The 27,467-nt window shown below is 42.4% G+C and overlaps 3 protein-coding genes across 3 annotated transcripts in view; all 3 read right to left on the reverse strand.

The window, feature by feature from the left end:
* LOC137465348 (3'-5' RNA helicase YTHDC2-like) overlaps nt 1–27,467 on the reverse strand; it is a 163,083-nt gene that overhangs the window by 87,055 nt on the left and 48,561 nt on the right. The gene's annotated exons all lie outside the window — the stretch shown is intronic.
* LOC137464835 (serine/threonine-protein kinase RIO2-like) lies at nt 2,851–10,014 on the reverse strand. Its single transcript, XM_068176389.1, is given in 10 exon segments — nt 2,851–3,160; nt 4,718–4,814; nt 5,694–5,823; nt 5,826–6,122; nt 6,125–6,228; nt 7,224–7,316; nt 7,698–7,837; nt 7,839–7,893; nt 9,011–9,099; nt 9,700–10,014. Coding segments are annotated over 10 exon segments (1,482 nt in total). The 3' UTR covers nt 2,851–2,998.
* Nucleotides 20,400–22,533, reverse strand: LOC137464429 (post-GPI attachment to proteins factor 4-like). The gene has a single exon (XM_068175775.1). The coding sequence runs from the start codon at nt 21,945–21,947 to the stop codon at nt 20,760–20,762; it is 1,188 nt and encodes a 395-aa protein (XP_068031876.1). The 5' UTR covers nt 21,948–22,533; the 3' UTR covers nt 20,400–20,759.

A 27,467-nucleotide genomic window follows, 5' to 3' on the forward strand; every position in this document is an offset into this window, starting at 1 on the left:
AGTGTAAGTTAGGTACATGATAGCTCTGGTAGTATGATATCTAAAAAGTCACATTAAAATATGATCCATCAGTTTAACTAAAATGAGGTCAAAAATGACAAGGATTATTCTTTTATATTCTTTCTGTCATTTATGTTACAAGGCATGAAGGGTGAAACAAAAGTCTGTCTATACCTAGCAAAATATATGAGGTTTTATATTTCAGGTGCAAAGAGGAGGAACAACTCAAAAGTCTGGAAGCAGATGAAAGGCAAAATTTTAGCTCACTCAAAAAGGTCACTTACTGTCAGTCCTATGAAGAAAACTTCAGATCCAGAGTAACACAGAGTCAGACCTTGGGGGATGATGCACTCTGGAAATACACACCTGCACCAAAGGTATAGTGAGGACAGCAGGAGCAGGTTCCTCTGCATCTCACCCCAACATGACAGGATTGCTTAGGAGGGAGAGTCAGCGCAGAGAGGAAAATTCAGGCTACAGGGCTGCATATTGTGACAGCAGAGAGATGGATGTTTTTAGAAAGGAATTGCTTCTCTGAAGTCAAAGATTTATGGCCATAGAAAAAGACACCTGAAAGATTCCTTCATAAGATATTAGTGGATAATTTAAGGTAGCGGTTAAATAACAAAAAATCTTCCCTATAAAGACCATTCTGAAAAACAGTCAGCAACTGGCTTTTGAAACCAGTGTTGTGAAGGAGGTATTTCCTTAAAAACATCATGGTTTTCTTTTATCTTCAAAAGACTATCAAAAGTCATAACTGTACTAGGAATGTATTTAATATTGATCTAATAATCTAAATATCTATTACAATTAAATCATATAGTAATAACTAAAGCTATTTTAGAGTTCTACTAGCATTTTGCTTTCCACTGTATGGAAAGACAAATATCTGTCATCTGTGCCTATCTATCATTTACAAACTTTTCACCCTCCCTTCCTCGCATTTAGAATCCCCAGAAAACAGAGATCGCTAAAACACTGCCTCTTTGAAACTACGGAGCAAACAAGCCTGAGGATGCAACTTCGGAGGAAGGAAGAAGATAGAGGATCCTCTCCCAATGTTATGTCTTGTCAAACATCCCTCCTTAGCCATACAAAGGAGCGGGGGAAGGGAAGATGTACCGGGGGCACGCACGAAGGCCCCCGGTGCGGGAAGGGGCGGGCGGCAGCGGGGAAGGGGCTCTGGGTGGAGAGATGCCCGGGGGACCGAAAAGGAGGCAGGGAAGGAATTTCAGGCTGCGAGCGCGGCTCGTCCCTACCCGCGGAGCGCATCCTGCTGCCCTTGCCTGCGGAGCCGGTCGGCGGCGCTCCCGGCCCCGCGTTCCCGGTGCGCGGCGGCGGCGAAGGTGCCACCCGCTCCTCCCGGAACGCGGAGCGCCAGCGAATGCGGCTGCTGTGGCCCTGCCGGGCAGCACCAGACAGCCCAGAGCCACCGCCGCCTTCGCACCCTGCGGCCATCCCGGCGGGAAGGGGCGGCAGGCGGGCAGCCGGGGAGGAGCACGGCTCGGCTGCTGGCGGGGAAAAGCTTCAGCTGCCGAAACTCCTTCTGCTCTCCCTGTCCGTCCGGCCGCCGCAGGGGACACGGCGATACCGGCGACGGCCCGACCTTACTCTGCCCGGCACCGTGGGCTGTGAGCTTTGATAACCATGCAGCTGTGTCAGCATCCCTCTTGCAGACAGCCGCTGCTATACCCTGGTCATGGGTAGAGTGAAAGGAACTGGGAGCCACAGCTGAGAATATCCAGAGCCAGTGAGTGCCAGTGAAAATGAGAAGATGGATTTTTTACATTTAACACCCCAAACCACCAGTTACATCACTTCCTGTTACTTCTTGTAAAACAGCAGCAGTGTCTGCTTATGGTGACTAGGAAGAAAATGCTCTGGTGTTTGTGAAGGGCTCCTGGTGTAAGAATGAGCACTGTGTCTGTATGGGTTGTATTCTAGGGGTTTTTAATGTTTGTTTAATATTTTCCTGCCTACTGCGTACTGTCCAGGTCATGTGAAGACACTTTAAAAAAAAAACCACAAAACAACAAACCATCAACCAAACAACTCTAAAACTAATCAGAACAGATACACAAATGAGACTAAACTGGTGTTGGTCAGCTCTGCCAGTACTGATGATTAAAACAGAAATATTAATGGAACTGTGTTGACATAGCACTCTGTGCAAATGACAGTGGCCTTTGAGGTATGAACACTCTGCCAAGCAAAATACTGAAAAATGTTTAAATGACTGCTAAATACTGCTTTTAGAGATCTTTTTCAGATGTATTTTATTATTATTTTATTATTAACTTTTTATATCTACTGTAAGCTACTTTTACCTTCAGAATAAAGCAGTTGGATGGCAGTAGGGTTTTTTGTGCTTCAGTATTGTTTTGCAGAACAGCACTTCAAAATGTGCTTGTACCAATAAATATTTTAATGATTTCTACTATTTATGTTTCTAAGCTCCAGCAAGCAAGGCACATTGTGCACTAAATGATTATTTCAGCCAATGAAATCAGGTTTTGATACATCTGACTAAGTCCCCATGTTTTGGAAGAAAAGTTAAGAGAAATTAATGTCACCTCTCACTAACTTAGCAAAAACTATTTCCATTTTACATTTATGCAAGTAATTGTGCATCTACAACTGAGGAAAAAGGCTTTTTGTGCTTCTGCACAAAAAACACACCACAATTCAGTTATGACATAACACTGCTGGAAATTCCTGTCAGAATCTTAATCAATACTACTGATATCATTACAGCAGTATAAATTACAGTCAACTGATACAATTACAGTATAAATTATAGTCAACAGTTTTGACTAGAAATGCAAAACACAACCTCCTAGTCAAAGTCACAAATGAGAATGAGATTTATTAACTCCCACAAAAACATTTGGTTTGCACAGCAGAGATTGCTCCTTTACATAAAAGGATTATTGGTAAATTAGCACGATCCTTTTAGCTGTATACATTCCTCATGTTCCATAGCAGCCTTAATAAATTATCCCCAGAAACTGGCTGCATCCAAGCTTGACTTAATGTTGTGCATATTTTCTCGACATTGTTTGGTGTAAACATTTGCCTCCCCTTTTTGCAGCCGTTGCTTCAGAGCAGATTTTTGCTGCTTCGTCAGCTGACGCTTTATCTTCTGTTTCACCAGCTCCTACAAACAAGCACACAATTTGCCATCAAAACTTCTTTAAATCATTTAGCAATGCAACATGACATGACATCAGAATTTTTTCATGACCAGCATGAACATTCATGATTCATGATGTTCACCTTGACTGTAGAAATGAACAAAGCTCTTTCCTTGTAAGAAAAACATAAAACAGTTCAGCTGAAACAGGAGATTCTCTGCTATGGACAAGGTCTGCATGGAGTGCTGTGTATGTGATCTCTGATAGTCTTCATTATAATAAATAGCATTTTAAATATCTTTATAATTTTGAAGTTAAACTTCAAGTGTGTTTCCTACTGAAATGCTAAACGCCACACCTTTCAGTGCAGAATACAGGCCTTACACAAAAATGTAAAAGCTGATTATACTGCAGAACATTTCATGCCCAGCAGCAATTATGGGTTTGTGCTCTTTTTTTAGCACCCTGGTTATTCTGAAGTTTAGATTACAAAAATATGACTGATTCTAACAGAAAACAACAACTCTGTAACACAAGTGTGGCTAAGAGAGACGAGGAATTAGTGATTTATAATTCCTCCCCAAGGTTTTCCCATTCCATCAAACTGGAGTAGTTATATGAAATCTCATCTGTTACTTGCACCTGTGGCTCATTCTGAGCTCTGCTCTCCATTGTGATGGCAGTATCTGCCCACCACAAAAATAAAGCCATGCTTTTGTAGATTGTGGCATGGTCCCAGCTTGATTGACACATTGCCAAGTGCACACTTGCATATTTTTTCTTGGAAGAAAAAGAGAAATCAAATCATTTTCATCCATTTCATCATGGAGGAGTCATATCTTGCTGGAAATCTGCTAGAATAAACTCTGCAAGGCAGATACCATTATGACATGTAATCTAATGTAAGTTCACCAAATTCTACTGCTCAACTGCAGCACTTGGTTTAAAGACTCATCAGTCTTTCCACCATCACAACCTACATGTGTTCCAAAATTCCTGATACCAAGTAGACATTACACCTACTGCCTGCTCTGGGGTTGAACAAAAGCACATTAAATTCTGCTGAAAATGTCCTGATTTATGTAATTCGGAAGGTCAAATTCAAATTGCCAAAGAGATTGCTGTTGAAGGCGAGTTCACAGAAATCTTTCAGAAAAGAATGTGAAGAAATCTCTAAGAAGAGAGGTGAGAAAGGCAAAATTAAATCTAGACTCAAGTATCCACATTCGAAATAAAAATATTAATTGTGCTGGCAACAGAAATGGATGAACTGATGCTGTTAGTGCATTACCATAAATTAGTTATTGGGTAAATGAGAGTTGTTGGTGTTAATACAGAGCTTCAGTGAGAGACTAAAAAGCAAAATATGAAGGAGAGTGCTGGAAAGCACTTCCTGTAAGCAGTTACAGCCGTATCAGTCCTACTTTTCTGTGGGAATGGAAATACACACTGGAGATGGCAACTGTTTTTAAAGATGATTCAAGCCAGAGAAGAACTTCAGAAACAGGTGCTAACAGCTATGTGCAATTTAAGGTGGTCTGAGGGTAAACTAGATGACAACATAACAAAGTAATATTTACCAGAGGAATGGCTGAACAGCTCCCAACACTTCTGACTGATGTGATGCTCTTAGTTCTTGTTCTGTGCCCAGCAACAGGAACAATGCACTCTTCATTACTGAAACACATAAATCAATGTATTATCCCACTAGCAAGATAAACACACCTTTGCCTTTATGAGCACCCTGTCTGAGTCTTCACTTTCTGGGCTACAACTTGAAAACTCACAAGAGAACATGCAAGTTTTAAACATTAACACTGGATGTTCAAGACAGGCACTTTGTGAATGGAAGAATTTGTTGCACAACAGCGATGTAAATATCAAGCACAAGAACAGAAACCTCAGGGTACTAAAACACTTCCGATCCTGCACAAGGTTTTGACAATATTTAACAGAAAAGCAAAAGCAAATGAGGAGGAGTAAGATCTCTGCATCCACATACATGCTAGGCTGGCAAACTCAAGAAATATAATTTCACATGCAAGGGGTTAGTCTGAAGGCAAGCAGGAATTTTTAAGTATGTCAGCAAAGGAATTAAAAGCCAGAACAACATACAAGAATAAAACACTTCAAGGAGCTTGTTCTTGATAACTTCAGTTGAGTGAGTAGCAGAACATTTGCCTTTGACACAAAATATCTGAATTATAAACTTCCTCATGGAAGTTATTTAGAAGTAGTATTTTAACATCAAAACTACTTTATTATCAATCTTAGCTCAAATGAAGAAAAAGGGGAAAATTCCGGCACAGAAAATAGATTGGTCTTTGAAGTGCAAAACTTGTTTTCTCATTAGATAATACAACAGGGCTGGATAACCATACAACCAATAGGAAGGGTATTTACTGGTATATATTCAATTCAAAATAAATTGAATTTTTAGTCTTCAATTTAAGCAAGGGTAGCTGAAGAGCAGTCCTTCTTGAGCTACTTGACACATTTACATTTTTGGAAGCAAGAAAAGGGCCAGACTTCTAGACAGTAAATGTGAATCTTTACCTGTAATGACTGAATTCCTCATTTAAAGCTGATGAGTTGACCACCTCAGGGCACTCGTCCTCATTCTCCTTACCCTCACAGCACCCTCCTTGACCTGCCTGACCTTCCAGTTCAGCAGCATTTTCAGTTACTCTTTGCCCTTAAAAGAAGTAATTGCAGAACTCTCTGCAACTTCACTGGGCTTCCAAGGCACAGCTGGCCCTTCAGCTTCTTCCAAGGCTGAACTTAACTCTGCCATATTTAGTCTTTGTGTATTTTCACTGCTTTCAGCCGTATCAGCCTCTTCCTCACTGCTGCTTGCAGCGTTGTCAGAGGCTCTGCTTTCAGAGAAATCACCCACTTCACATGTGAAGTCTTCACTGTTCTGTTCATTTTTGCTGAAGAAGCTGAACTCTTTCTCAGCATCCTCTGCAAGTTTTAACACTTCTGATTGTCATCCTCATCAGAACCTGGGGGGTAAAGCAGTTCACCATCTTCCTGCATCTCCTTTGCATAGCCACTGGCAGCAATCTCTTTATCAAGAGAACACCCTCTCCTGTGAAAAAGGAGTGTTTTCTTTTAATATGCTAAATTTAATAAGCCAAGTTACCAATAAACTACATTTTGGGTTTAAAATGCTAACCAAGCTAGACTAAAATTACCACTAGTAATAAAATAGATACACTGTTGAAACACAAAAAATACATGATGGTGCTGAGCTTTAGGTGAAATAATAATTTAGAATTTTTTTCTTCTCCAAGAGAAGAAAACTCCTCCAGAAGACGATTCTATCTCCATAACCTGCATTTATAGTTGTTTTTGTTGGTTTTTTTTTCTTTCAGGAAACTGTTCTACTTTAGCAGGAATAACATTTTGGTTTAAGTTCAAATCATGCTTAAGCAAACAGAAAGGCTGTTTAAAGTGTGGACCATACAAAGGCTGTTTAAAGTGTGGATCTCCTAAGGAAAAGTGCTCAGGATGAAATAAAACTGTTTTCATTGTAAGAGTTTCGGTCTCTTTACACAGTTTCAGTGTAAGTTTTGTTCTTAAAATGAGTGAAAATTAAGTTTACTTTTCAGAAGGAGCAAAAGACTTTAGGAAGAAAAATTTAAATGTAACAATCCCTAAGGAGGCAGTCACTGTACTTACAAGCAATTTAAAATAATTTTAAAACAGAAACCCAAATTAATCCTCAATATATTAGAATTGTTAAAACGGTTAATTAAAATCCAACAGGCTGATTCTGCATCACTGTTAAAATTTCCTGGACATTCACCATTTGGATCAAGCTTTCATGTTGACCTCTCTTCCTTGGTTGCAAGAAGCCAAAGGCGGCAGCAGAGGGCTTTAAAGCACACGTGAAAACCACTTACAGTAACTTTGAAGAAAACACAATAGAAATGAGAAAAATGTAACTTAAAATTACATTAAAAATAAAAATACGCCTATTTTTTTATTTCTCCCCCAGGCATCTCTCACAGGAAGCCACTTTTCTCAGAAAACCAACATTAGTGCTGTAAGTAGAATGCAAATTCATCTGGTCATTTCTACCTGATGTCTTTGAAGGTTGGGAAGAGCTCACTCTCATAGTTGAAGCGTTTCTTGAAGAACTCCTTAATACAGTTAACATCTCTGTTAAAATACCTGTAAAAGTACAGAAGTGTACAAATAAACAATCAGTGAAGTCTATTGCAATAAGAAGCATTTACGCTGCAAGGTTTTATTTGAAAATTATTTCTATGAGTGATCTCAAGCCAAAAGGCTAGGAAGGGAAAGCGGATACAGTTAATTTCTCAGTGTTTCTTAATCAAACAATATTATTACCTCTCAGAAGCATTTAATCACATATTTATTCTGCAGAGACATTTCTACTCATTCTTTGTTTGGAACATTACTTGTGCTGCATCACAACAGTGGCAGAAAAAGATTCAGGAGAAGACTTATGGAAACAAGTCATGGTTGACTGTTTGCTGTCATCAGCATTTGTCAGATTCACCTGGAAAACACCTTTAGATCTAAACCTACCATTCAGCATTTGCATGTGATGTTGACACCATCTGAGGGAAATCAATCAAAGTGACATGGTCATTATTATCCAAGATGAGATTAAACTCATTGAAATCCCAATGTATCAGACCATGATTAGCAAGTTTTACAATCAGGTCCGTTAATTAATTCACTGTAGACGGCAGCAGGATCTTCCACTTGGCGCACCTGGCACCTGAAAAGTTAAGTAAAATTAAATAATCAGAACCTTGAAATGCTTAATTTAAAAATACAGATAAAGGATACAAAATACACCTGACAGAATGCCAGAGTAATTCAGATTAAAAGGGCCCTCAGATCTCTGATCCAGTATCCTCTTGAAAGCTGAGTCAAATCTGAGACCAGACCAGAGCGCTCAGGTCTCCTGTCTAGTTGGGATAGAAAACTTCTGGGAATGGAGAGAGACAGTGAAACCTTCCCAACCAACTTGTGCTACTGCCTCTCTGTCCTCAAGAGGAGAAAATATCTCCTTCCAGGCTGAACCTCCTCTGAACTCACTCACTGTATCCCAGTGAGCACTGCTGTCATAATGCATTATGTAAATAATGGAGCAGCAAACTTTTATGGTTCTCCTGTTTTAGGTAATCTTATCATATCATTAGGAGCTAAATCTTCTTATGCTGAAATTCAAATGGCCTGTGGCATTTTTGTTTACAAAATCAGATTTTCTAGATTATGTTAGGAAAAGAAGAAAAACTAAACTTCCACTGCCACAAGGAACTTGAAGTGTTCTGTTTACACAATGGATGTGGAATTATTTAACAAATGAGGGTGGGAAGTCTTTTCCACATTATTCTTCAACTGTTTTACTCTAGGATTAATTCCCTTTTGATTAAACTTAAGATGTTGAATCCTATACAAGAGAATGGATCAGTTTGTTCTATAAATAGACACTTTAAATCTCTGGATTAGACCTGTGTTATTGTATGAAAGAGACAGACCTTTTGCCTTCAAAACCAAACCAATCCTTCACCTACAAACCTCAAAAATATTTAATGTTTCTAGAGGTTGGAAAACTCAAGAAAAATAATCTTTCTCAAAGGTGCAAAACCAGATTATATGTGGTAGTCTATATAAACAGTGCAGAAGTGAGTTACAAACTCACATGTATTAACAGAGCAAGGATCACAAAGTGGAGCTCAGAACATGAGCAATATTAATATTCTATATGCAAAGTAACATATAGAATGTGCAATTTCTGTGTAGAAAACAAGGAAAAATCATAACCCTGTTACTTTTTCCAAGGTTGCCAGGGTCTCTGTAACACAGAGAATTCAAGCTTCACTACTTACAAAGGATATCCATCAACAAGTTCCATAACAACTGCATGCGTGTTGTAGTCTATGGGCTTTGGAACAGAAAATTCTCTGTCACGCAAAGCCTGGAAAGAGACAACACATTGAAAAATTAAAATTAAATAGTTAAGGAAACATTACACATATTGACAAACCCACACATAAGATAAGCAGTACATATCACTGCGATAGCAGCATATATTGCCCAAATCACATGTCTAGGAAGGAAAATAGCCTCCCAGCCACTGGAACTCTCACTGCAAAGACAATAAAATTCAGAAGTTTAGACAATGAGTGCACTGCCTACAGTTTAATTATCGTGCAACTGGAAGAAAATCACAACAGACTGGAGAAATGACAGAACCTTAATTCATTGGTCTGAGTGAAAGCTGCATTTTAACAAGATTAGTCACTTGTTTTCTGTTACAGCTCAATTTTCTAAATTGCCGTAAATAAAAAGCATTTCAGAAATAACCACTATTACAGAAGAAAATCAGTGCCCATATGTAAAAAAGAAGCCATTAATAGATTTTAAGGAACAATTTTACCTTCTCATATGCCCCAATCTAGTCAACAACCCATGCGTGGTGTCGCGCAAAATGTTACAGAGGAACAGTTTTCCATTCCCGCGAAATCCCTTTCTTGCCACTCCTAACAAAAGCAGTAACAGCTCTAAAGGCTCCAACCCTGCAGCGCTGCGCCCCCGCCAGTGGTGCACCTCGGTGGGCGCTGGTTGCCCAGAGAACCTGTGGAGCCTCCTTCCCTAAGATCATTCCAAAGCCGCCTGGACAAACCCCGAGGGACTTGCTCAGGGGGTGCCAGGCTGAATGACCTCCAGAGGGCCACGGCCCGGTGAAGGCCCAGCATGACGACAAGGCCAGAAGCCACCTCCACCCTGTGCCCTGCGGGTACCTGCGGCCGCCCCAGAGCGCCCTGAGCCCCGCGGGGCCGAGCTCCGGCCTCCGCCGCGCCGCTACCCGCAGCGCCCGCAGCGCCGCCATGCTGGGGGCGCGCCGGGCGCCTTCCGCGGCCAGCGCGGGTGACGCATTTCTGCAGCGCCCCGCAAAGCCGCATGGGAAATGTAGTCCGTCCCCTCAAGCCCGCCCCCTCCCTGGGAGGCGGAATGTGGGGAAATTTCCTTCGGAAAAGGCTTCCGTGATGTCTGGTCTTTGTGTGCTTTCAGGCCTAATCGACAGGAAAGGAGGTTTAATCAAGCAGGCAATGTTGTGAACAGGCTTAGAAAGAAACTTTAACAAAAAGGAGGCAGGTTAATTAAATAAAGTAAGCCTGTTTATTATTAAAGGAGCAACTGGAAGCAAAAGCCTCCGGCTAGGCCGGAGACTGTTTCAACAATTTAGTAACTGCAGCCTAGGAGTGTTTCCAGAGAAACCGGCTCCGAGGAAAGACGCGGGAGCCACACACCCCAGGCCTTTTAAAGTCTCCCTCTCGTCTCCTGACTGGGGCGTTCAGGAGCCGGGCTGTGACAGGTCTATTTCTCCGTTGCTGATTGCCTTATAAGTTGGCGCGGTCTTGGCCAATCCTTTTGGAATTCTCACCTCCCATTGGTTGGTCTCTCTTCCAATCTTGATGTAACTTGTGGTTGTGTTCTGTGATGTAATACTCCTGCAAGTTTCTCTGCCCCTCCACAAAGATTGGTGCCCTGTGAAAAATGCATATTATATGGCTCTACGCAGATATTTACTATATGTATTATGCTAGGTTGGAAAGTTATGCTGTAGTAACATTTTAATAATATAGTAAATCTAGTTTTGTAATTGAAATTAAGCTTTAGTAGTTAAAATAGATAATATGTGTGTGTGGTATTCTTTTTGCTCAAGAGAAGGAGAAGATAATCAAGAAATTCTTCACACAGAGATAACAATTACAGAAACCCCTAAATCTTCCAGAGGAGAGGAATTTATGGCTTTCCTTATCAACAAAAAAACGAACTTCTCCAAACTCGACTTAGACTTCAAGGCGCCTGGGATTAACAGGAATTCCTCAACAAGTACCGGACGAATTTCTTGTTTTAAATAAAAAATATGCATATTCATGAAGTGATTTGTGTATGCAACAGGTTACCCCTCTTAAGGAGGGAATTCTCTTTTATCGGGGTCCTTCTCCTGGCTCACTTTTGTCCAGAGAGAGGTACCCAGCCCGGGCTGTAACTTTTTGCTGTTATTGTCTCATTAATTGTCCTAACTCTAATTGTTTAATCTTTATTACTATACTTGTATTATTTTTATAACCATTTTATTTTTATTAAACCTTTATAAATTGATTGGCGTTTATATCTCCTCCCCGGTTCCACTCCCCCTTTATACATGAACAATAGCACTGGGTTTTAATACAACTAATCACAATTTGTTACTTGTATTAACAACATTTAACTTGTATTAACAACATTTAACCATTGTTAGCTACATTCCCCAAAAGTTTAAATTTTATTTTTGTTCATAACAGGCAACAAGCTGTAAGTGAGGTCCAGGTGTTGAAAACTGGCAGAACCACAGAATATGCTGAATTATAAGGGACCCGTCAGGACCATCGAGTCCCACTCCTGGAGCTGCACAGCACCATTCCCAAAAGTCACACCATGTGCCCGAGGGTATTGTCCAAATGCTTCTTGAGCTCTGTCGGGCTAATGCCATTTCACTGACTTCCTAAGTGTTACACTGCTTTTCCTCACTGGAAAATCTAGCATGGAAACATTTTCCAGATGGTATATGGAAAGGCAAAATGTGATGCTACAGTATCAGGTTTAATGAAGGACCAAGTTCTAATGTCCTGTAACACAATGTACATGTGAAAATCATGGTTGTCAGACCGAACGTGCCCACACTGAGGTGCACAGCTGCAAGCCAAATCTTCTCCCCAAAATCCCACATAGCCACCCATATTGCAATGTCATGCAAACTTCTCTGTTGTGATGCCCGAAAGATAGGCTGGAAATAAAAGCAAATAGACTGGTGTCTACAGAGCAGGTATTTGTTTATTGCAGTGCTGGAGGTTAGGGGGATTTCTCCTCCTAACTCACCCACCTTTGTCAAGGCTGTGGTATATTTATACAATAAGTATTGCTTAGTGTTACTGTGTCACTAAAACATCATCATATATATGCCTGAACTAATTTACATAGGGTGATCTCATGGTTATAAATAGTTGGTTTGCACTCTGCTTGCACCTCCCCAGTTTGGGAGTCATTAAGGATCTTTGATGAAAGCTTCCAAAGTCTTCTTTGCATCTGAAATTTTCAACTTTGTCTTTGGAGCATGTGCAGTTACGCTGTTCCTTGGTCTGTCTGGTCTTAACTGGCCTAAATCATTTGTTTTGTGGCTAAATGGCTTTGCACTTGCCAATTTTTCATTAGTACTATACTTATCTATCTCTAAAACTATCCACCTGGTGAGTTTTCTTTTTCTTTTGTCTATTAAGCATTAAGCAACTAGTTAACTATATACTAGCCATTACATAGTACAAAAAGTTATTTATATCAGGTTATATAGATATAAAACTTATGACTCGGGTTATATAGGTATAAAAAGCTGTGATTCAGGTTATATAGGTATCAGGTTATACAGATATATAAAAAGTCATGATTTAGGTTATATTGATATCAGGTTATATAGATACATCAGGTTATATTGGTATCTTATAACTCAAGCTATATAAGCACCTTGTAATTTTGATCCAAGTTACATAGGCATCAGTTGCTTAGCAGAATTTTTCAGTGAAAAACACTGATGCTGTATAAATGGTGTATCAGCATTGCAGTTTATATGAATCCACACTACAGTCATTCACCAACTCTAGGCCTATAGGTTTGATTATTTGCTTTAATTTCTTTCTCCCCATCCTGTAGGCCAGTACTCCTGGAGGGAAGTGAGCACAAGGACTGCTGGACAAACATCATACCCTCAGGAACATCACCCTCTGCAACCTTGGACATTGGCACGTTTTTACCACAGAGACCCAGTGTTTGCCTGAAGAATGACGTCGTTTCTCCATTTGTTTGGCCGCTGCAGTGACCCTTTGGCCTTTACATGGACATGTGAGACCCTGATTTCTCTCTCCACAACACTGTCTTCTTCCTTGAGCCTCTCTTGGGCAGCTGCATGCCAAGGTCAGTGCTTGTAGGAAACCTTAGAAGCCTGCCAGGCTGCCAGTCAGCAGAGAAACCTCTGAAGGAGCTGACAGTGCAGTCCAGTCAAAGGCCTTGTGCTTGTGTTCCTCTGTTTTCCTCCACGCTGCCCTTCCTGATCCGTGTTTTTTGCTGAAGGAAGCTGTGGTACATAACATGGACATAAAGTCTTCCCTTCTTTACAGTGTTTGCTTTACATTCCGTTTCTCCCATCCTAGCAGAAAGACACACCTCATGGTGTGTTAAAGTTTCTCCACCACAACAGAAGCATCTAATATAGATTTAAAATATTTTTCATTAAATATCTTATCTAAGACTCTCTTGAGACCAAGAAGGTGCCATAATGGTGGTCTTCTTCCTCAAAGTCAGAGTCCGAGTCCTGTTGTTCCTGATTTGGCTAGAAGCTGACAGAGGAGGGAAGTTCTTGGAAGTGTTTTATTCTCAGTCTCATCTGTGATATGGTCTCACAGGCTATTAGAGAAAATTTGTGGGAGTCTTCTTGAAAAAAAGCAGTGTCAGACATTTAGATACACTTTAAATTATCCCCTGCAGCCCACTTGGATTCCTAACTCTTCAGAAGTATATAAATGTATTTCCAGGTGAATAATTGCTGGTGTGATCCTTTCCAGGCATTCTAACACTTTGATCCAGCACTCCAAGCACAGGATTACAGGTCCTCACAGATATTTTGAGGACACAGAGATAAAAAGGTGAATGGATATGATGCTTATCTTTTTCACTTAATTTAGGAATGGGGGCTTTTTCAGGTCAGAAAATGGAATGAAGAATCATAGTACATGATGTCACTGTAAGGTGTTAGTATGCAGACCCATCACACTGACCATACTATGCAGAAATAACAGTGATATTAAAATTACAGTGGAAAAGAGTACATACTTCCATCACACGTAATCATACTTTGGGGGTACTTGGGCCTCTTAAATGAGGCTATAGTAGTATGGTTTCTTCAGTAATAATAATAAGAGGGAAAAGCTTGCATCATGAGTGGTATGCAGTGTACTTGCATTTACCAAACAACTAACCTGGTCCATAAAAAGCACCAAATCACTGCCTGCACTAACTATTCCATGCCAAAATTGGTGTATTATTCAAGCTGTAATTCTGTCTCATGGAGGTAGTGTTTGAACTCGGACCTGGCAACTCTCACACCTTTCCAGTGGCCATGAAGGCAGGGCTTCCAGTGGGAGTTCAGTTTCAGAGGCAGAACCATCTGTCCTCTGCATCCCTGGGTTTCTTCATCCCCCTCAGCCTCTGGCATGGGAAGAAGGACACAGGACAAAGATCCCAGTCAAGGATAAGGATAGGGTGAACAAGAAGGGAGGTCAGTTGCACTAAAGAACAGCTACTCTCAATTTTTTGTATTCTTAAAAATGGTTATGCAGACTATTGCAGTGATTACTGATACGTTTTTTTAGTGAAGAGTATACTCATTTATTAGAGAAAGGATTACTCGCTGGTTTTGGATGTCTGAGAATTGATTGCTTAAATACATATCTAACTAAATAGAGGGCAGGGTTCTGCACATATTATGGCTTTTTAATGTGTTCATGAAAGAGTTGATATAAATAGTCTTCCAATATAAAAAACTTTATAGCTGTGTTTGAAACATCACTGTAAACAAGATGCATAACTAGTTACAGAGTTTAAATTTTCATTGTCCTGCCTTTTGCAGCATAGAAACAGAAAGCAGTCGTTAGCTACAAAAGAGATTGCTTATGTTAAAACACAAGAAATGTGTTACAACATAAGTGAATTTTCTATTTGAATGGCTAGGAGGCTTTGTTGGAGTCAACTTTCTCATCTGAAATTCCCATATAGAAGTTGAGAGAAGTATGCATTTAAAAATATTAAGGACTATTGAAAACTCTATTCACATGTGGCATGGGTTATTACTTAGGTCTTAATTTGTGGGTTTACTTTTTGGAATTTGACAATTTAATTGCTGTCTTTGTTATATCCAGCCTTGCTGTCAAAGGATCTGACAGTTGTGCACTTAAGTTTTAGGTGAAGTCTTGCTGGATAAAATATATTAAAATCAACAGAAAGCTTGTTTTAAAGACAGATGGAAATATTGTAATTGCTTATGATTTTCCAGATTGTGATTCTTATTGTCTGCTTCTAGCAGTATAATTCTGATAATGTTTTGCCCTTAACTACTCAAATGACCTAGCATCTTAAATAAAAAAATAAGTAAATTGGAGAGAGATAAATTGTAGTACACCTCAGAAAGAATAATGGAAAACAAATATATGAAGCAACTTCAGAGATTATATGGTCACCACATGAAAAATTACAAATGTACAGATTCTCTCTGGCACTAAAGTAAATTAAAGAGTACTTTTGGATGCGGTCAGACCTGTAAAATGGATTGAAATGGAATGAAAAAGAACACTGGGAGTTGGAAAGATGTCCAAGAATAATATGCATCAACATGAAAAACACCTGGCTCTGGTGCCCCATGAGGCTGCTGCTTGCGTGATGGGGTTAAAGTCTAATCTGAGCAGGCTCGAGCAGAGTGGAGTCTGCCTCCTACCCACCTCTCCACGCTGTGCTGGATGTTTCCTGTTTTCTGTACTCTGCAGTCTTGCTTAACCATCTCAAAGTCCAGCTTGTTCATCCCTATCTAATCAGAGGTATTGTTTATTAAGTGGTTTGTTTTCCCCAGTCACCTACAGCCCTCACCCCCAATATGAAGAGCCTGGCTGTTTAACCCCACTGGAAGAAATGCCCCTGTATTTTTGGCTCCACAGCAGAGTCTGCAGACAAGTACATTGGGTGGGCTGGGGGATGTTGGGCAGAAGAGACTCAGACCACCAAGGAGATTGCACAAGGAAGGGTTTACTTTGTTCTGGATTCTGTGCAACTTAAAGCTGGGCTGCAATAAGCATCATGACCTGGAATGAAAAACAGGCAAGCACGCAATACTGCTGTTATCAGAACACAGATCTTTGCACTAATTTCTATAGTGGGTATAGCAAACAAGGATACAACTTTAAACTGAGCTGCCTGTGGCAACTTTCCTGGGCTGTGAGAAACAGCTGTAACAGGACATGAAGGTAAATGCTGTAACGGCACTGGTCTCTTGTGGCTTTCTGTTGACATTTTGTTTTTAAATAAAGCAAGAAGGCAAACACCTGGGTTCTATAAAGGCAGACATTTAACTGTTTATTACCTGTTTATCTGAGCAGCACATGGTACCCCAAAAAAGTGCAACTAGGTGCTGCATGATAATATTTGCATGAAGTTTGCAAAATACAAACCACAGCAGATGTCTGAACTGGACAAGCTTGCCAAAAGGACCATTTGTAGATGTGGTTTCTGTCCAGGAACACTGGACACCAAGGCAGAAATTCGAAGAGAAAATAGGCACAGCTGCCCAGAGACTTACAAACAGAACAATAAAATGTAACTCTTCATCAACATTTAAAAATCACTGTTGTTCCTAGCTTCCTAGCCACCAACATGTCATTCCTAGCTTGCCATGAAGAACGAAGTCCTAGGAAGGGACACTGACCCTCAGCCTGTTGGTACATGGATAAACTGGCTGATGGGGTGGGTTCTCCCAAAGCTGTCAGGACAGATAATCAGTGGAAATAAAGTTATTCCAGAATGGAGACATGCAGTGAAGAAGCACAGACCATGGAGTACCTAATTCTCTATGCATTTTTGGCAGGTTTGTGTTTTACTGAAGATTATTCAGAACCACATGTTGGGCCCTGCCATCTGCTGAATTTGGATACGATGTCTGTAAAGCTGGTGTGAAAATACAGAAAATTAAACTCTGACTTCGGGAGAGAACTGCCAATGCCTTTGTAACTACAACTGTCTGTTACAGAAAGTTACCTTTTTTATTTTGTGAAATATGTACCCTCTCTATACAAAAGTAAGCCAAGGTTAAATTCCACCACTCAGAGCTTGATTTTACCTCAGGTCCCTGTTAAAATACCTCGATTTTGATTGGAGAAGAGCCTGAGAAACCTGGTCTAATAAGACCTGCTTTGAGTGGGGGTGGATCAAAATTATAACATCTGTCCCAATGCATGAACATGGAAGTATCTTTATTTGTCAAATACAGTAAGGAAAGATGGATCTGCCAATCAGAAAAACAAACAGCAAACACAGGAAGAAGAGACTATTAATATATTGAGTCTTTATAGAAAGGTTGTTTATTTTGTAGAAAGTTTGCTTGTAAATAAATTTAGTTTATAAAAAACCAAAAACCAACCAAAAAACACCAAATCCAAAAAAAACCACAAAAAAACCCACCAAACAATTCAGCCTGTATCCAGACAAATTGCTGCTGAAATACCCAATCTGGTGACTCACAGCTCCTCACCACAGGAAGGAAGGCTTTTCTCTCTTCCAGTGCAGTGCCTTCTCAGTAAGACATTGATGCCTACTGGAGTTAGAAAATCCTCATGGGCTGCTAATCTAGTAGAGACCTGTCAGGTTATGCCCTGTGTTCTGCCTGCATCATGCTTGCATTGGACATGCTTTGGAAACAAATGTAGTTTGTGTTTAAGTTAAACCCCCCCCCCCCACCGTGAACTGTCTTGGACAATAAAGCCTTGGGTCCTGCTGATGGCCCATCAAGAAAGACTCCTCTTGTGCAAGCAGCAGCTGCTGCATTGAAGAAGTCTCCAAACTATTGGGAATGAACCAACACCCAAGCAAATCCATACTGTTTGTTTCAAAAATAGTCACTAAGCTTGTTTTAAACTGAAAGAAGACAAGCTCTTAAGACCACATTTCAGGGACCTAATACCATGCTTTGAACTTCTGTAGTCTGAGATGGAGCAACTCAGCGCCACTCCCCTCAGAGAAAAGAGAGGGGAAAGACTTTTGGGTGTTTGAATACTGCTTTTTTAGCCTGAACCGCAGAACAAAATCCACCAGGAATTAAGTCGTGTAGCCTCCCATTCTCTGTTCTGAGGGTGATGTGCACTTCTCTGACTTCTAATTTCTACTAAAACATGGAGCACAGAAAAGAGAAACAAGACTCAATCTGCTTCTGGAAGATTGGAAGGCAGCAGCAGGAGCCCCTTCCTGGGATGCCCCCTTGGCAGGGTGGGCACTGTGCAAGTACCTGAGTAACTCAGAACAGCTCCCTGCCAGCTCAGCAAAACAGCACCTCTGTTGTGAAGGTGAGTTGAGCACTTCAGGAAATTGTCCCAGAAGGACATAACAAATTTATTAACCTGCTTCTTGCACAAAGGAGTTTGTGCTCAGCTGGTTTATCTGAAACTCTCACACTGGCAAGTTCAAGCCCTGGGCCCTCTACACATTGTTTGGTCTCACAGTCAAATTCTGTCACCTCTTATGCCATGAAAATTGTCTTCTAGTTTAGAAAGGATGCCTCAAAATCACGTTCTCAATTTTCAGCTACAAGGCTCAGTGAAATTATTGACCTCTCCTGGACTTTGGAAATGTCTAATTAAGTACTACTGAACAAACAGGAAAACAACTGAGACAAATGGATAAATAATTTCCTCAGATCAAAACATTTATTAACTGGATACAACTTCTTTCTTTTCTCTTTTCTTTTCTTTTCTTTTCTTTTCTTTTCTTTTCTTTTCTTTTCTTTTCTTTTCTTTTCTTTTCTTTCCTTTTCTTTCTTTTTTTTTTCTTTTCTTTTCTTTTTTTCTTTTTTCTTTTCTTTTTCTTTTTTTTCTTTTCTTTCTCTTTCTTTCTTTCTCTTCTTTCTTTCTTTCTTTCTTTCTTTCTTTCTTTCTTTCTTTCTTTCTTTCTTTCTCTCTTTCTTTCTCTCTTTCTTTCTCTCTTTCTCTCTTTCTTTCTTCCTCTTCTTTCTTTCTTTCTTTCTCTTCTTTCTTTCTCTTCTTTCCCCTTCTCCTTCTCCTTCTCCTTCTCCTTCTCCTTCTCCTTCTCCTTCTCCTTCTAGGCCTTGCCTTTGGAATGGCATGGAACCCACAAGCAGATTTTACTCACTCTAATTTCCAAAGATGTTCTGAAGGTATCCAGCTGATTACTGGAGAGAAAAGCAGTGCTGTGATGCTGTTTCTCAGCTAACGTGCACCGTGCATCTGTGTTGTGTAACTGATACCCACCGTGCTGACAAAGGGAGGGTTGCCATTTTCTTTGGTTTCATCTCTCAAGAGCTTTAGGTATTTCTCACCTACAATCAGACTTGTTAAGAGCTTAAGGCATAAATATCCTGGGAGAGAGCTGGAAGAAGAAAATTCAAAGCAGAGCCCATCCATTACCAAAAAGAAAAAAAACAAACAACTCCCACTGATTAAACTCAACAAAAAATATTTTCTTGGTTCATTCCAAAGCAAGGAATATGGTTTTTAAAATAGTTCAACCAAATGCCACCTCAAAGTGAATTTGATTCAAAGCTAACTAAAGCTAAAGTGGGCTTTTCATCAGATATACCCAATTTTTGCCTGGTATCATTCAGTATGAGGTCTCTTGTCATCTGCAAGGTTTTATCGAACTGTGCCCACAGCCCTGGTGCAAAGTACCTATCCCAGATGCCTAACAACCAGGAGACATGGTCATGGTCAGAGTGGCCCCTCGATGTGCTGTGCTATTGTTGCTTGTTCATGTGAACAGCTGTTGTTTCCCACAGGTATTCTGCTTTCTGCCAGGAGCAGTGAATGAACCACTTCAGCTGAGCTGTGAATTACAGCTCCAGAATGAGCAAGGATCCTGCACAACAGCAGCACCTGATCTAATCTTTCCTTTGCCTCTGTGATGAGGGAAAATCAGGGTAAATTCATGTTGAATGTCTAAGTTCACTCAGTGGCTGACAAGACCTCTTTTAATGGATCCAGTACGAGTGAGGATCCCAACCAACACAGCAATCATTGTGTACAATGTGTGTTGTGTATCAATGAAAATGTGCATTTGTGACCCATCTGTGTGACACCAGTGGCTGTAATTCTGTTTTCCTATCCCTACTCTGAGAGGTGGCCTTTAATGAAGCAGCAGAGGTTTTGTTTTTAAGAGCCTGTGGTCAAAGCAAAAGAAGTGGGAATGGTGGAGGTGCAGATAGGGAGTCAATAATTAGAGACACTTCATAATTTTGAAGTATCTAGGCAGAATGTGTGGGGAAGTTCCTGCAAACCACTTCTGCTTTTGAAGGGTCTGCTCAAAACCACAGCTTTGGAACAGAAACAGGTCAGAGATGAGGCCTTAGTAAGGATGGGGAAATAAGGCCTTCCCCTCTTCATTAGCTTAAACTTGAAACATTCACTTTGCCCAACATCTCTGCCGCCCTAAAGTGAGGATTTTTGTAACCACTGTCCAGGAGAGTAGGCAGGAAAGCTGTGCATGTTGGTGTGAGAGCATTTCTTTGGGAATGGCTAAGGAGAGTGAGCTGGAATCCTCCACTCCCCTCTCAGGTGGTGCATGGTGATTAGTTCCAAGTTGTTATTAAATAGGGTCTCCATGAACAAAAGCTGATTTTTTAAGAAAACTTGTACTTTTAGAGAGAGTTATTCTTTGCCCGCATGGAGACACGGGATGGCCAGTGCAAGCAGCACAGAATCCGATTTTGCACACTGTCCCTCTGCCCCATGGCGAGTGCCCTGGGCGTTTTTTGTGCAGCAAGGCAGGAGAAGCTCACAGCAGTTTTGGTTCGCTGTTCAGTCGGAGGCTGGAGTACATGCCCACGTGCCGCACCAGGTTGGGCTCCACCACGAAGGCGTTCTCGCCCTTGCCCCGCAGCAGCGAGTAGAGGGCCGTGTCCTTGGCGAAGCCCCGGCGGCAGCGCAGCCCCCGCAGGTATCCCGAGGCCCGGTGGGCGGAGGCAGTGGGGAAGAGCATGGCGGGCGTGCAGCACTCGCTGGCCGGCACCACGTTGTAGAGCGCCGGGTGCAGGCGGCGCAGCTCCAGCCCGTAGTGCCGCCCCACCAGCTCTGACAGGGCCATGCTGTACAGGGCGAAGAACGCCACCAGGCACCAGCTGGGGCCCGCCCGCCCCGCGGCCCGGCAGTACGCACAGCTCAGCACTGGCCCCAGGAACATGCCCAGGCCCAGCCACTCCAGGATCCTCATGGGCTCGGGGTTGAAGTAGCGCTGGAGCCTCTCGGGATGGTACAGCTTGAAGTAGAGAGCGTCTCTGAGGTAGGGCTTGGAGAACCGGGCCGAGAAGAGGTGCTGCAAGACAGAAAATATCTCCTCCTCTGGCACAGCATCATCTTCCACGAGGAGGATGTACTCTGGGTTGTACACCAACAGTGACTGCTCCAGGCAGAAGACGTAGTCCTGCTTCTCCTTCTCAAACTGGTTCAGGCTGGGGTCAGGATTCTCTCCAGTTCTGTCACGACTGACCACAGGAAAGAGTCTGCTCAGCAGCCTGACATCCTGATGGCTGCTGGGGTCTGACTCCACGTTACAGAGGAGCATGCGGTGGCTCTGGCAACGCGCCCCACATTTCTGGAGGAGGCGGTGGAAGTGGGAGGCCACTTGCAAGACGTAGTGGAAATCATTCCGCCTCTGCACAGTGATAATGGTGATCAGCAGCAAGGGCTGGAAGGTGTCACTGCCAGAGGCCTCAGAGGCATTTGGCATCTCCATCTTCTCAAAGTAATGGAGGGCATCCTGGCCCTCCTGCTGGTTCTGCTCCAGGAACTCCCGGCTCATGGGGTTCAGGTGCCAGCGCCGCAGGTAGAAATAAGAGTGGAGGAACCGGTGGCAGATCAAAGGTGCCAGCACACCAAAAGTCACCACAGTCAGGGTGAGGAGATGGATGAAAGGGCTGGACCAATGGCACCACTTCCCACAGAGCTGCCAGGCTCGGTGTAACATAACTGCTGCATAAAGAGGGCACTCCTGCACTGCTCATGCCCTCAATCCTTCACTTCCAATGCATCCTTCTCCCTGAACTGCAGGATACCACTGGGGCCATTGCTGCCAAACCTGCAGAGGTTGTCCAGGCCTAGAAAGGAAGAAAAAAGGATGGTTACTGAAATAGGAACTGACAGAGAAAATAGAAAGCAGGGGACTAGTCTCTGAGTAAGCTAAAATGCACGGCCTCTGTGGAACCCTTATGGTGGAGGCATCACAGAAGAGTCCTGGGAGATTGAGGACAGATGAGCAAAACTTAAGTTTTCAGCAAAAGACCTCTAAGGCCTTTTTAGCACATAGGAGCTCTGATCTAACCAAGTTCAAAAGGACTTTGTGTGTTTGTTACCGTGCTTCAAACATGTATCAACAGGCAAGGTGGATGCAGGATGTGTGGAAATCCCTTTCTGTTAAAGGCATGAAACTTAGGTACTCCTTTCTGGTGACAGTGACATAATAATGTTTAGATCACAGACATGAAGCAAAGCCAGATCTCTTGTATCTTAGTCTAGCACATGTTAGAGAGACAAACTTTTACCTCTTTGGAGGCACACAAACATGCTTCCCTCCTGCTGCTCACACACTTCCAAATGTGTTTTTTTTCACTCCCCTAGAGTGTGAAGCATGGGCCTGTGTATGCTAAAGATAATGTCAGTGTCTGTTTCTCTCAGATGTCTCTTCCTTACTAGACCCTGTGAAATACATGGGCACAGCAACATTAACATGTTGTAATCAAGCCATTGACTCCTACTTCTTATTTAAAAGAATGCAATTTAGAAGTTTATGCCTTGAATTTTAAACTGAAACATTCCTATAAATATATAATATTTTTGTACACACATAAACACACACTCATTTTAAGCAAACATTCACCTTCACACAAATTAAATTTTGCCATATTTGGCTTTTCTGTTCTGTTTCTCTGGCTGCCCTGAACACCTCACAGCCTGGCTTTCAGAAGCTTATACAAAAATCAGGGCAATTAGACTGTTCACAAGAACTCTCTTATGTCACTAATCTTGCTTTTAATCTGCTGGATTGTTCCTGGAAAAACCATTTCCTACCTGTTTCAAAACTGCTAAATTTTAGATTCCTAAATAGGAATATAAGAGAGACTATCTGCCTTCTCCTTCCTGGACCATGAGACAAAGACACAATTATTCCTGTACAATTACAATATTAAATTACTCCTTTTGGCCTATCTACACTTCTTCTCAGTGTCAGTGGGAAAAGCCATTTCTTTCCTAACATAAAAACAGCTGGATGAAGTCATTTGGTCAGAGCCATAGAGTCATCTCTCTACAAAAGGATGAAAGAGGGAAACAAAGGCAGGCTCTTGGAAAATGTCATGGAAGTGTCATGGGCTGTCACAGTCCCAACAGGGCCATAGCAGTGGTGGGAGTAATGGTGCTCACACAAGTGGTCCTTTACACTTTTGATCCTGTAGCAGCACCCAAGCTGAAACCTTTGTGTGAAAAGCTTTTCTACACCCCAGCCTAACACTATGCAGAAGAGCTGCCAGCTCAGGACCAGCTCCTCTGCTGATGGATCCTCTCTGGCAGAGACAGGGCCTTTGTGGGACTGTGACAAACATCCTGCTTGAATCTGAGGAAGCTGATGGAAGCTTCCTAAGGAGCCATAGAGATCTCCTGTAACATAAAGGCATGCTGACGGGGAATGTACACATATCCTCAAAATCCAAAACCTGAGGTCTCTGCCATGAGCTGATCCCTATTACTGGGCCAGATGGCCAGCTTTTCTCATCTGCAATTCCTCTTGTTTTCTGACAGCTTTTAGTAGGTCAGGTGCCAGATAGTATTTCTGTAATGTGTCAGGCCCCCCTTGACAACAGCAGAAGCCAAGCACCCACAGATCTGATTGTTGCACTTCCATGCCAAAGTGGGAGTTGGGTTCCCTAGAAAATACAAAGCATCCCAGCAAGAGCCGTGCTGGTAAAAAAATTCAGAGGAGCCTTAATGGTAAGAGACCAGTAGTTGTTATATGATTGCATTTTACTGGCAAGTACCAAATATATCTCTCATCTCCTCAAGCACTGCTGAAAGCAATTGTTCTTTTGTTGTTCATAAATGATGAGTAGCATCTATCATCTTATCATCAGATAAGCCAGGCAAAGATCAGGGCTGCTGCACTTACGCTCTCAGCTCCCTTAGAACTTTCGTTTCTTATGGTCTGTGTACTAAAGATGTAACACTCTCACAGTTAACAGATTAATGACAGCTTGAAGTATAAGAGAAGTGGCTAGAGAGGGGCAGAGGACTTGGCCCTTAGGAAAAGTTATGTGGTGCATGAGATAGAAATTGAAGGGGGTGGTGTCTGTTTTGATCTGCCATTCCTCAGGGCCTGTCAGTCAATGTACAGACCTCTTCAGTCCAAGGAGATGGAATTTAAGCACTATTGGAACAGTAAAAATGCACAAATATGCTGGGTGCAACTGTGACCAATAGGGTAACACCAGAAACTGCAGAGTTAAAACATGAATGTAAATTTCATCATAGGCTGGCTTGCTATTCTCATTAGACTGTAGTTAACTTTTACAGGTTGTTCATAAATCCCTTGAAATCCATGATGCACAGTTTGAAAGCTACTGAACTAAGAAACAAGGGACATAGCTGTGGCAGGTGAATGACACTTTGCCCATTTTGTTTGAACTAAGAGGATAAGACTATGCCACCAGTGAAAGAGGCTATGAACTCAATATATATTAATTTCACTTATTTCCCCAACTTCTGTCTTGTTTCTCATGTATATTAATTTTCCTCTGTCACATAAACCTGAACGGAGCCCATTTCACCTGGCTGCCTCCCTGCAGGTCAGTCCCATGGGAAAGCAATGCTCCCTCTGTTGCTACCCACCAGTCAGATCAGATGAAGTGTGAGTGGAGAGCAGCCTGAGTAGAGTTCTGCAAGGTAATAGCTAAACACGGAGACTTAAGGCAATGACTTTGAAGAGCTGTCTGTGATTTTGATAGGTGTGACAGAGGGTTGAGGTGCCCCAAGAGAACCAAGGCTTGTGATCACAAGAGTCAATCTGTCTATAGAGGGACTCATCCATCCTGGTGCAGTGGCCTGTAGCAAACCCCCACAATAAAGTCACCTGTCCCTGTCCTCCCTTAATCCTGATTCATCATCTGTTGGACAGCTCCTCATCCATCCCTGGGCAGAGCTCCATTCACCCCAGCTGGTCACTGACATAGAGGGTGACCCCTCCTCACCTCCCCTGCTTGCCCTTGCTAAAGACTGTGTATCCTTCCATTCCACCAGTGCAATCACAGGAGCCACCCCAGCTCACTGCCATGATGCCAAGGAGCAGGCAGCCCTGCAGGTGTGCCCATGACTCCAGCTCCCTGTGTTCATTCCCCATGCCTTTACACAGAGGCAGGTAAGTTGGACTCTGATGAAGGCAAAGGAGTGGCTGGAGTGGCTGGAATTCCTTTGTCCTACCATTCAGGTGCTCTCCTGCTGATCTGTGATCCCTCCCCAAGTTCTGGGCCTCTTTTGCTAGCCCTGGCTTCACACTGAAAGGCCTGAAATTCCCCTCCCACAGCAGCTTTAAATTAAAGCCCTCACCAACTTGGTGAGCTTGTCACTAAAATTCCCTCTCTGTCCTCAGAAGGACCCCAGAAGTCCCAACAGGTTTCTCCAAGTACATCCTATGTATGTTCATGACATTTATATATCCAGCTATAGCTTTAGGTGTAGAAATGTAGTAAGTAGCAGAGTCTAGTCATGGTTTAAATCATTGTTGAAATCAGAAACTAAAACATGGTTCAATTAATTACCATTCATTACACCTTAATTATTAATTATTGTTAAATCATTGTTAAATCACTGTTAAATTATAACTGAATTATTCCTTAATCACAATTTGCAATTTTTAATCATTAAATATAATTTGATTATCATCTAATCATTAATAAAACCTTTTTGTTATCCCCACAATGATGAATTCTCTTAAAAATTCACCTGTGCCAGTAGAGTTGTGGGTGTAAGAATGGGGGGAGAGGGAGAGAAAAGGAAACAAATGCGGTGATGGCTGCTAACACTGCAGATGTTGTAGCTTTACTGTTGTTTATGACTGTGAAGAATAAAGTACAGGAATAAGGAAATAGAATATTTGTGAACAAAGGCCTTTGATGACAAAGCTGTAAATTTCCAGTTGGGACAGGTCTACGTAACAATCGAAATGCAAAACTGTACAAGACAACAACCAGAGTATTGTGATTCAAACCTCTGAAACAAATATTTTGTCATATTGATAAAAAGCATTCCTTTTTGAAGAGACTCTACTCTTGTTAAACTACTGATTTCTCTGTATTCACCACTTGCGCCTGAGGAATATCCACCCTCCTCCTCCCCTCCCCCCACAACGCATGAACCAGAGTGTGTATCCTGCACAGGAAGGCGTGGTGAATGGAGTGCCCTGGTTCTGGGGGATCCTGGTGATCTGCTTGAGCCCCAAGGGGAGAAAATGAGGAAAATGCAGGAGCTGAAAAATAATCTGTGGTACAATTAGTAATGCCCTTGTTGGACAAATAAGAAAGCAGCAGATTTCACATGTGCAGGAGGGTATTCCTCCTGGCTTTTGTGCTTGCAAATGCTTGCTGAACTTGATGTGCCGTAATGGTTGTACATAAATTGTTTTCTCAGTGACTGCAGGAGAGAAGCCAGCCCAGGAACCTGTAGTGTACATCAGCATCGTCTCATGTTTTGCTGCATCACAGCACAACTGCAGATTTCCTCAGCAGCCTTTGATTTTAAATGTCAGCGACTTTGGCCCCTGGGTTTCTTAGCTGCTCCTTGTTCCCCTCGGGAGAGCTGCCAGGTAGCACAAGGTGACCCGTAAAGCACCGGGATTAATAGCAGTTACCTCAGTGGGGATGGTCAAAGAGGAGAAGGCGTTAGATTAGAAATGCTGATCCCACCTCCACTCCCTGCCCTCCTTGCAGGACACGCACGGAGGGCATTTCAGTGTGCCCAGTCCTCAGCTCCTTGCCCGGGTTTACGACTAGAGAGATTCTGGCCACGCTTCTACCTCGGGCGAGGGCTCCTCTGGGTGGCACCAAGCACAGGGCAGAAGGTGGCTGGCTTCTCCCCGTTCCCTTAAGAGTTCCACTCAGCTCCCCTAAGGGAGGGGCCGTTTCTTGAGGCGCGGCCAGGCTCCGGCTACTTGTCCTCGCTCGTCACCGTGTACAGGCACATCCCCGGAGCAAGCACAGAAACATCTCCTCGATCCCTGGAGGGTTTCCACCTCCCTGCTGGCTCGGGTGCCGCAGCCACAGCAGCCAAGCCCAGCTCTGATGAGCAGTTGTGGCTGCTCATCGGCCATAACTTCGTGGCCCCCCTTCCCCGTTCCCCCAGCCTCGGTGCGCCGCCCGCCCCCTTATCTCCCGCAGGGAAAGGGGAAGCATCCCTCCGGGACAGCCCGATCCCAGCGGGCCATTTACCCGATCCGAGCGGGAGATTT

The sequence above is a fragment of the Anomalospiza imberbis genome, chromosome Z (assembly GCF_031753505.1).
Source record: "Anomalospiza imberbis isolate Cuckoo-Finch-1a 21T00152 chromosome Z, ASM3175350v1, whole genome shotgun sequence".
NCBI classification, from domain to species: domain Eukaryota; kingdom Metazoa; phylum Chordata; class Aves; order Passeriformes; family Viduidae; genus Anomalospiza; species Anomalospiza imberbis.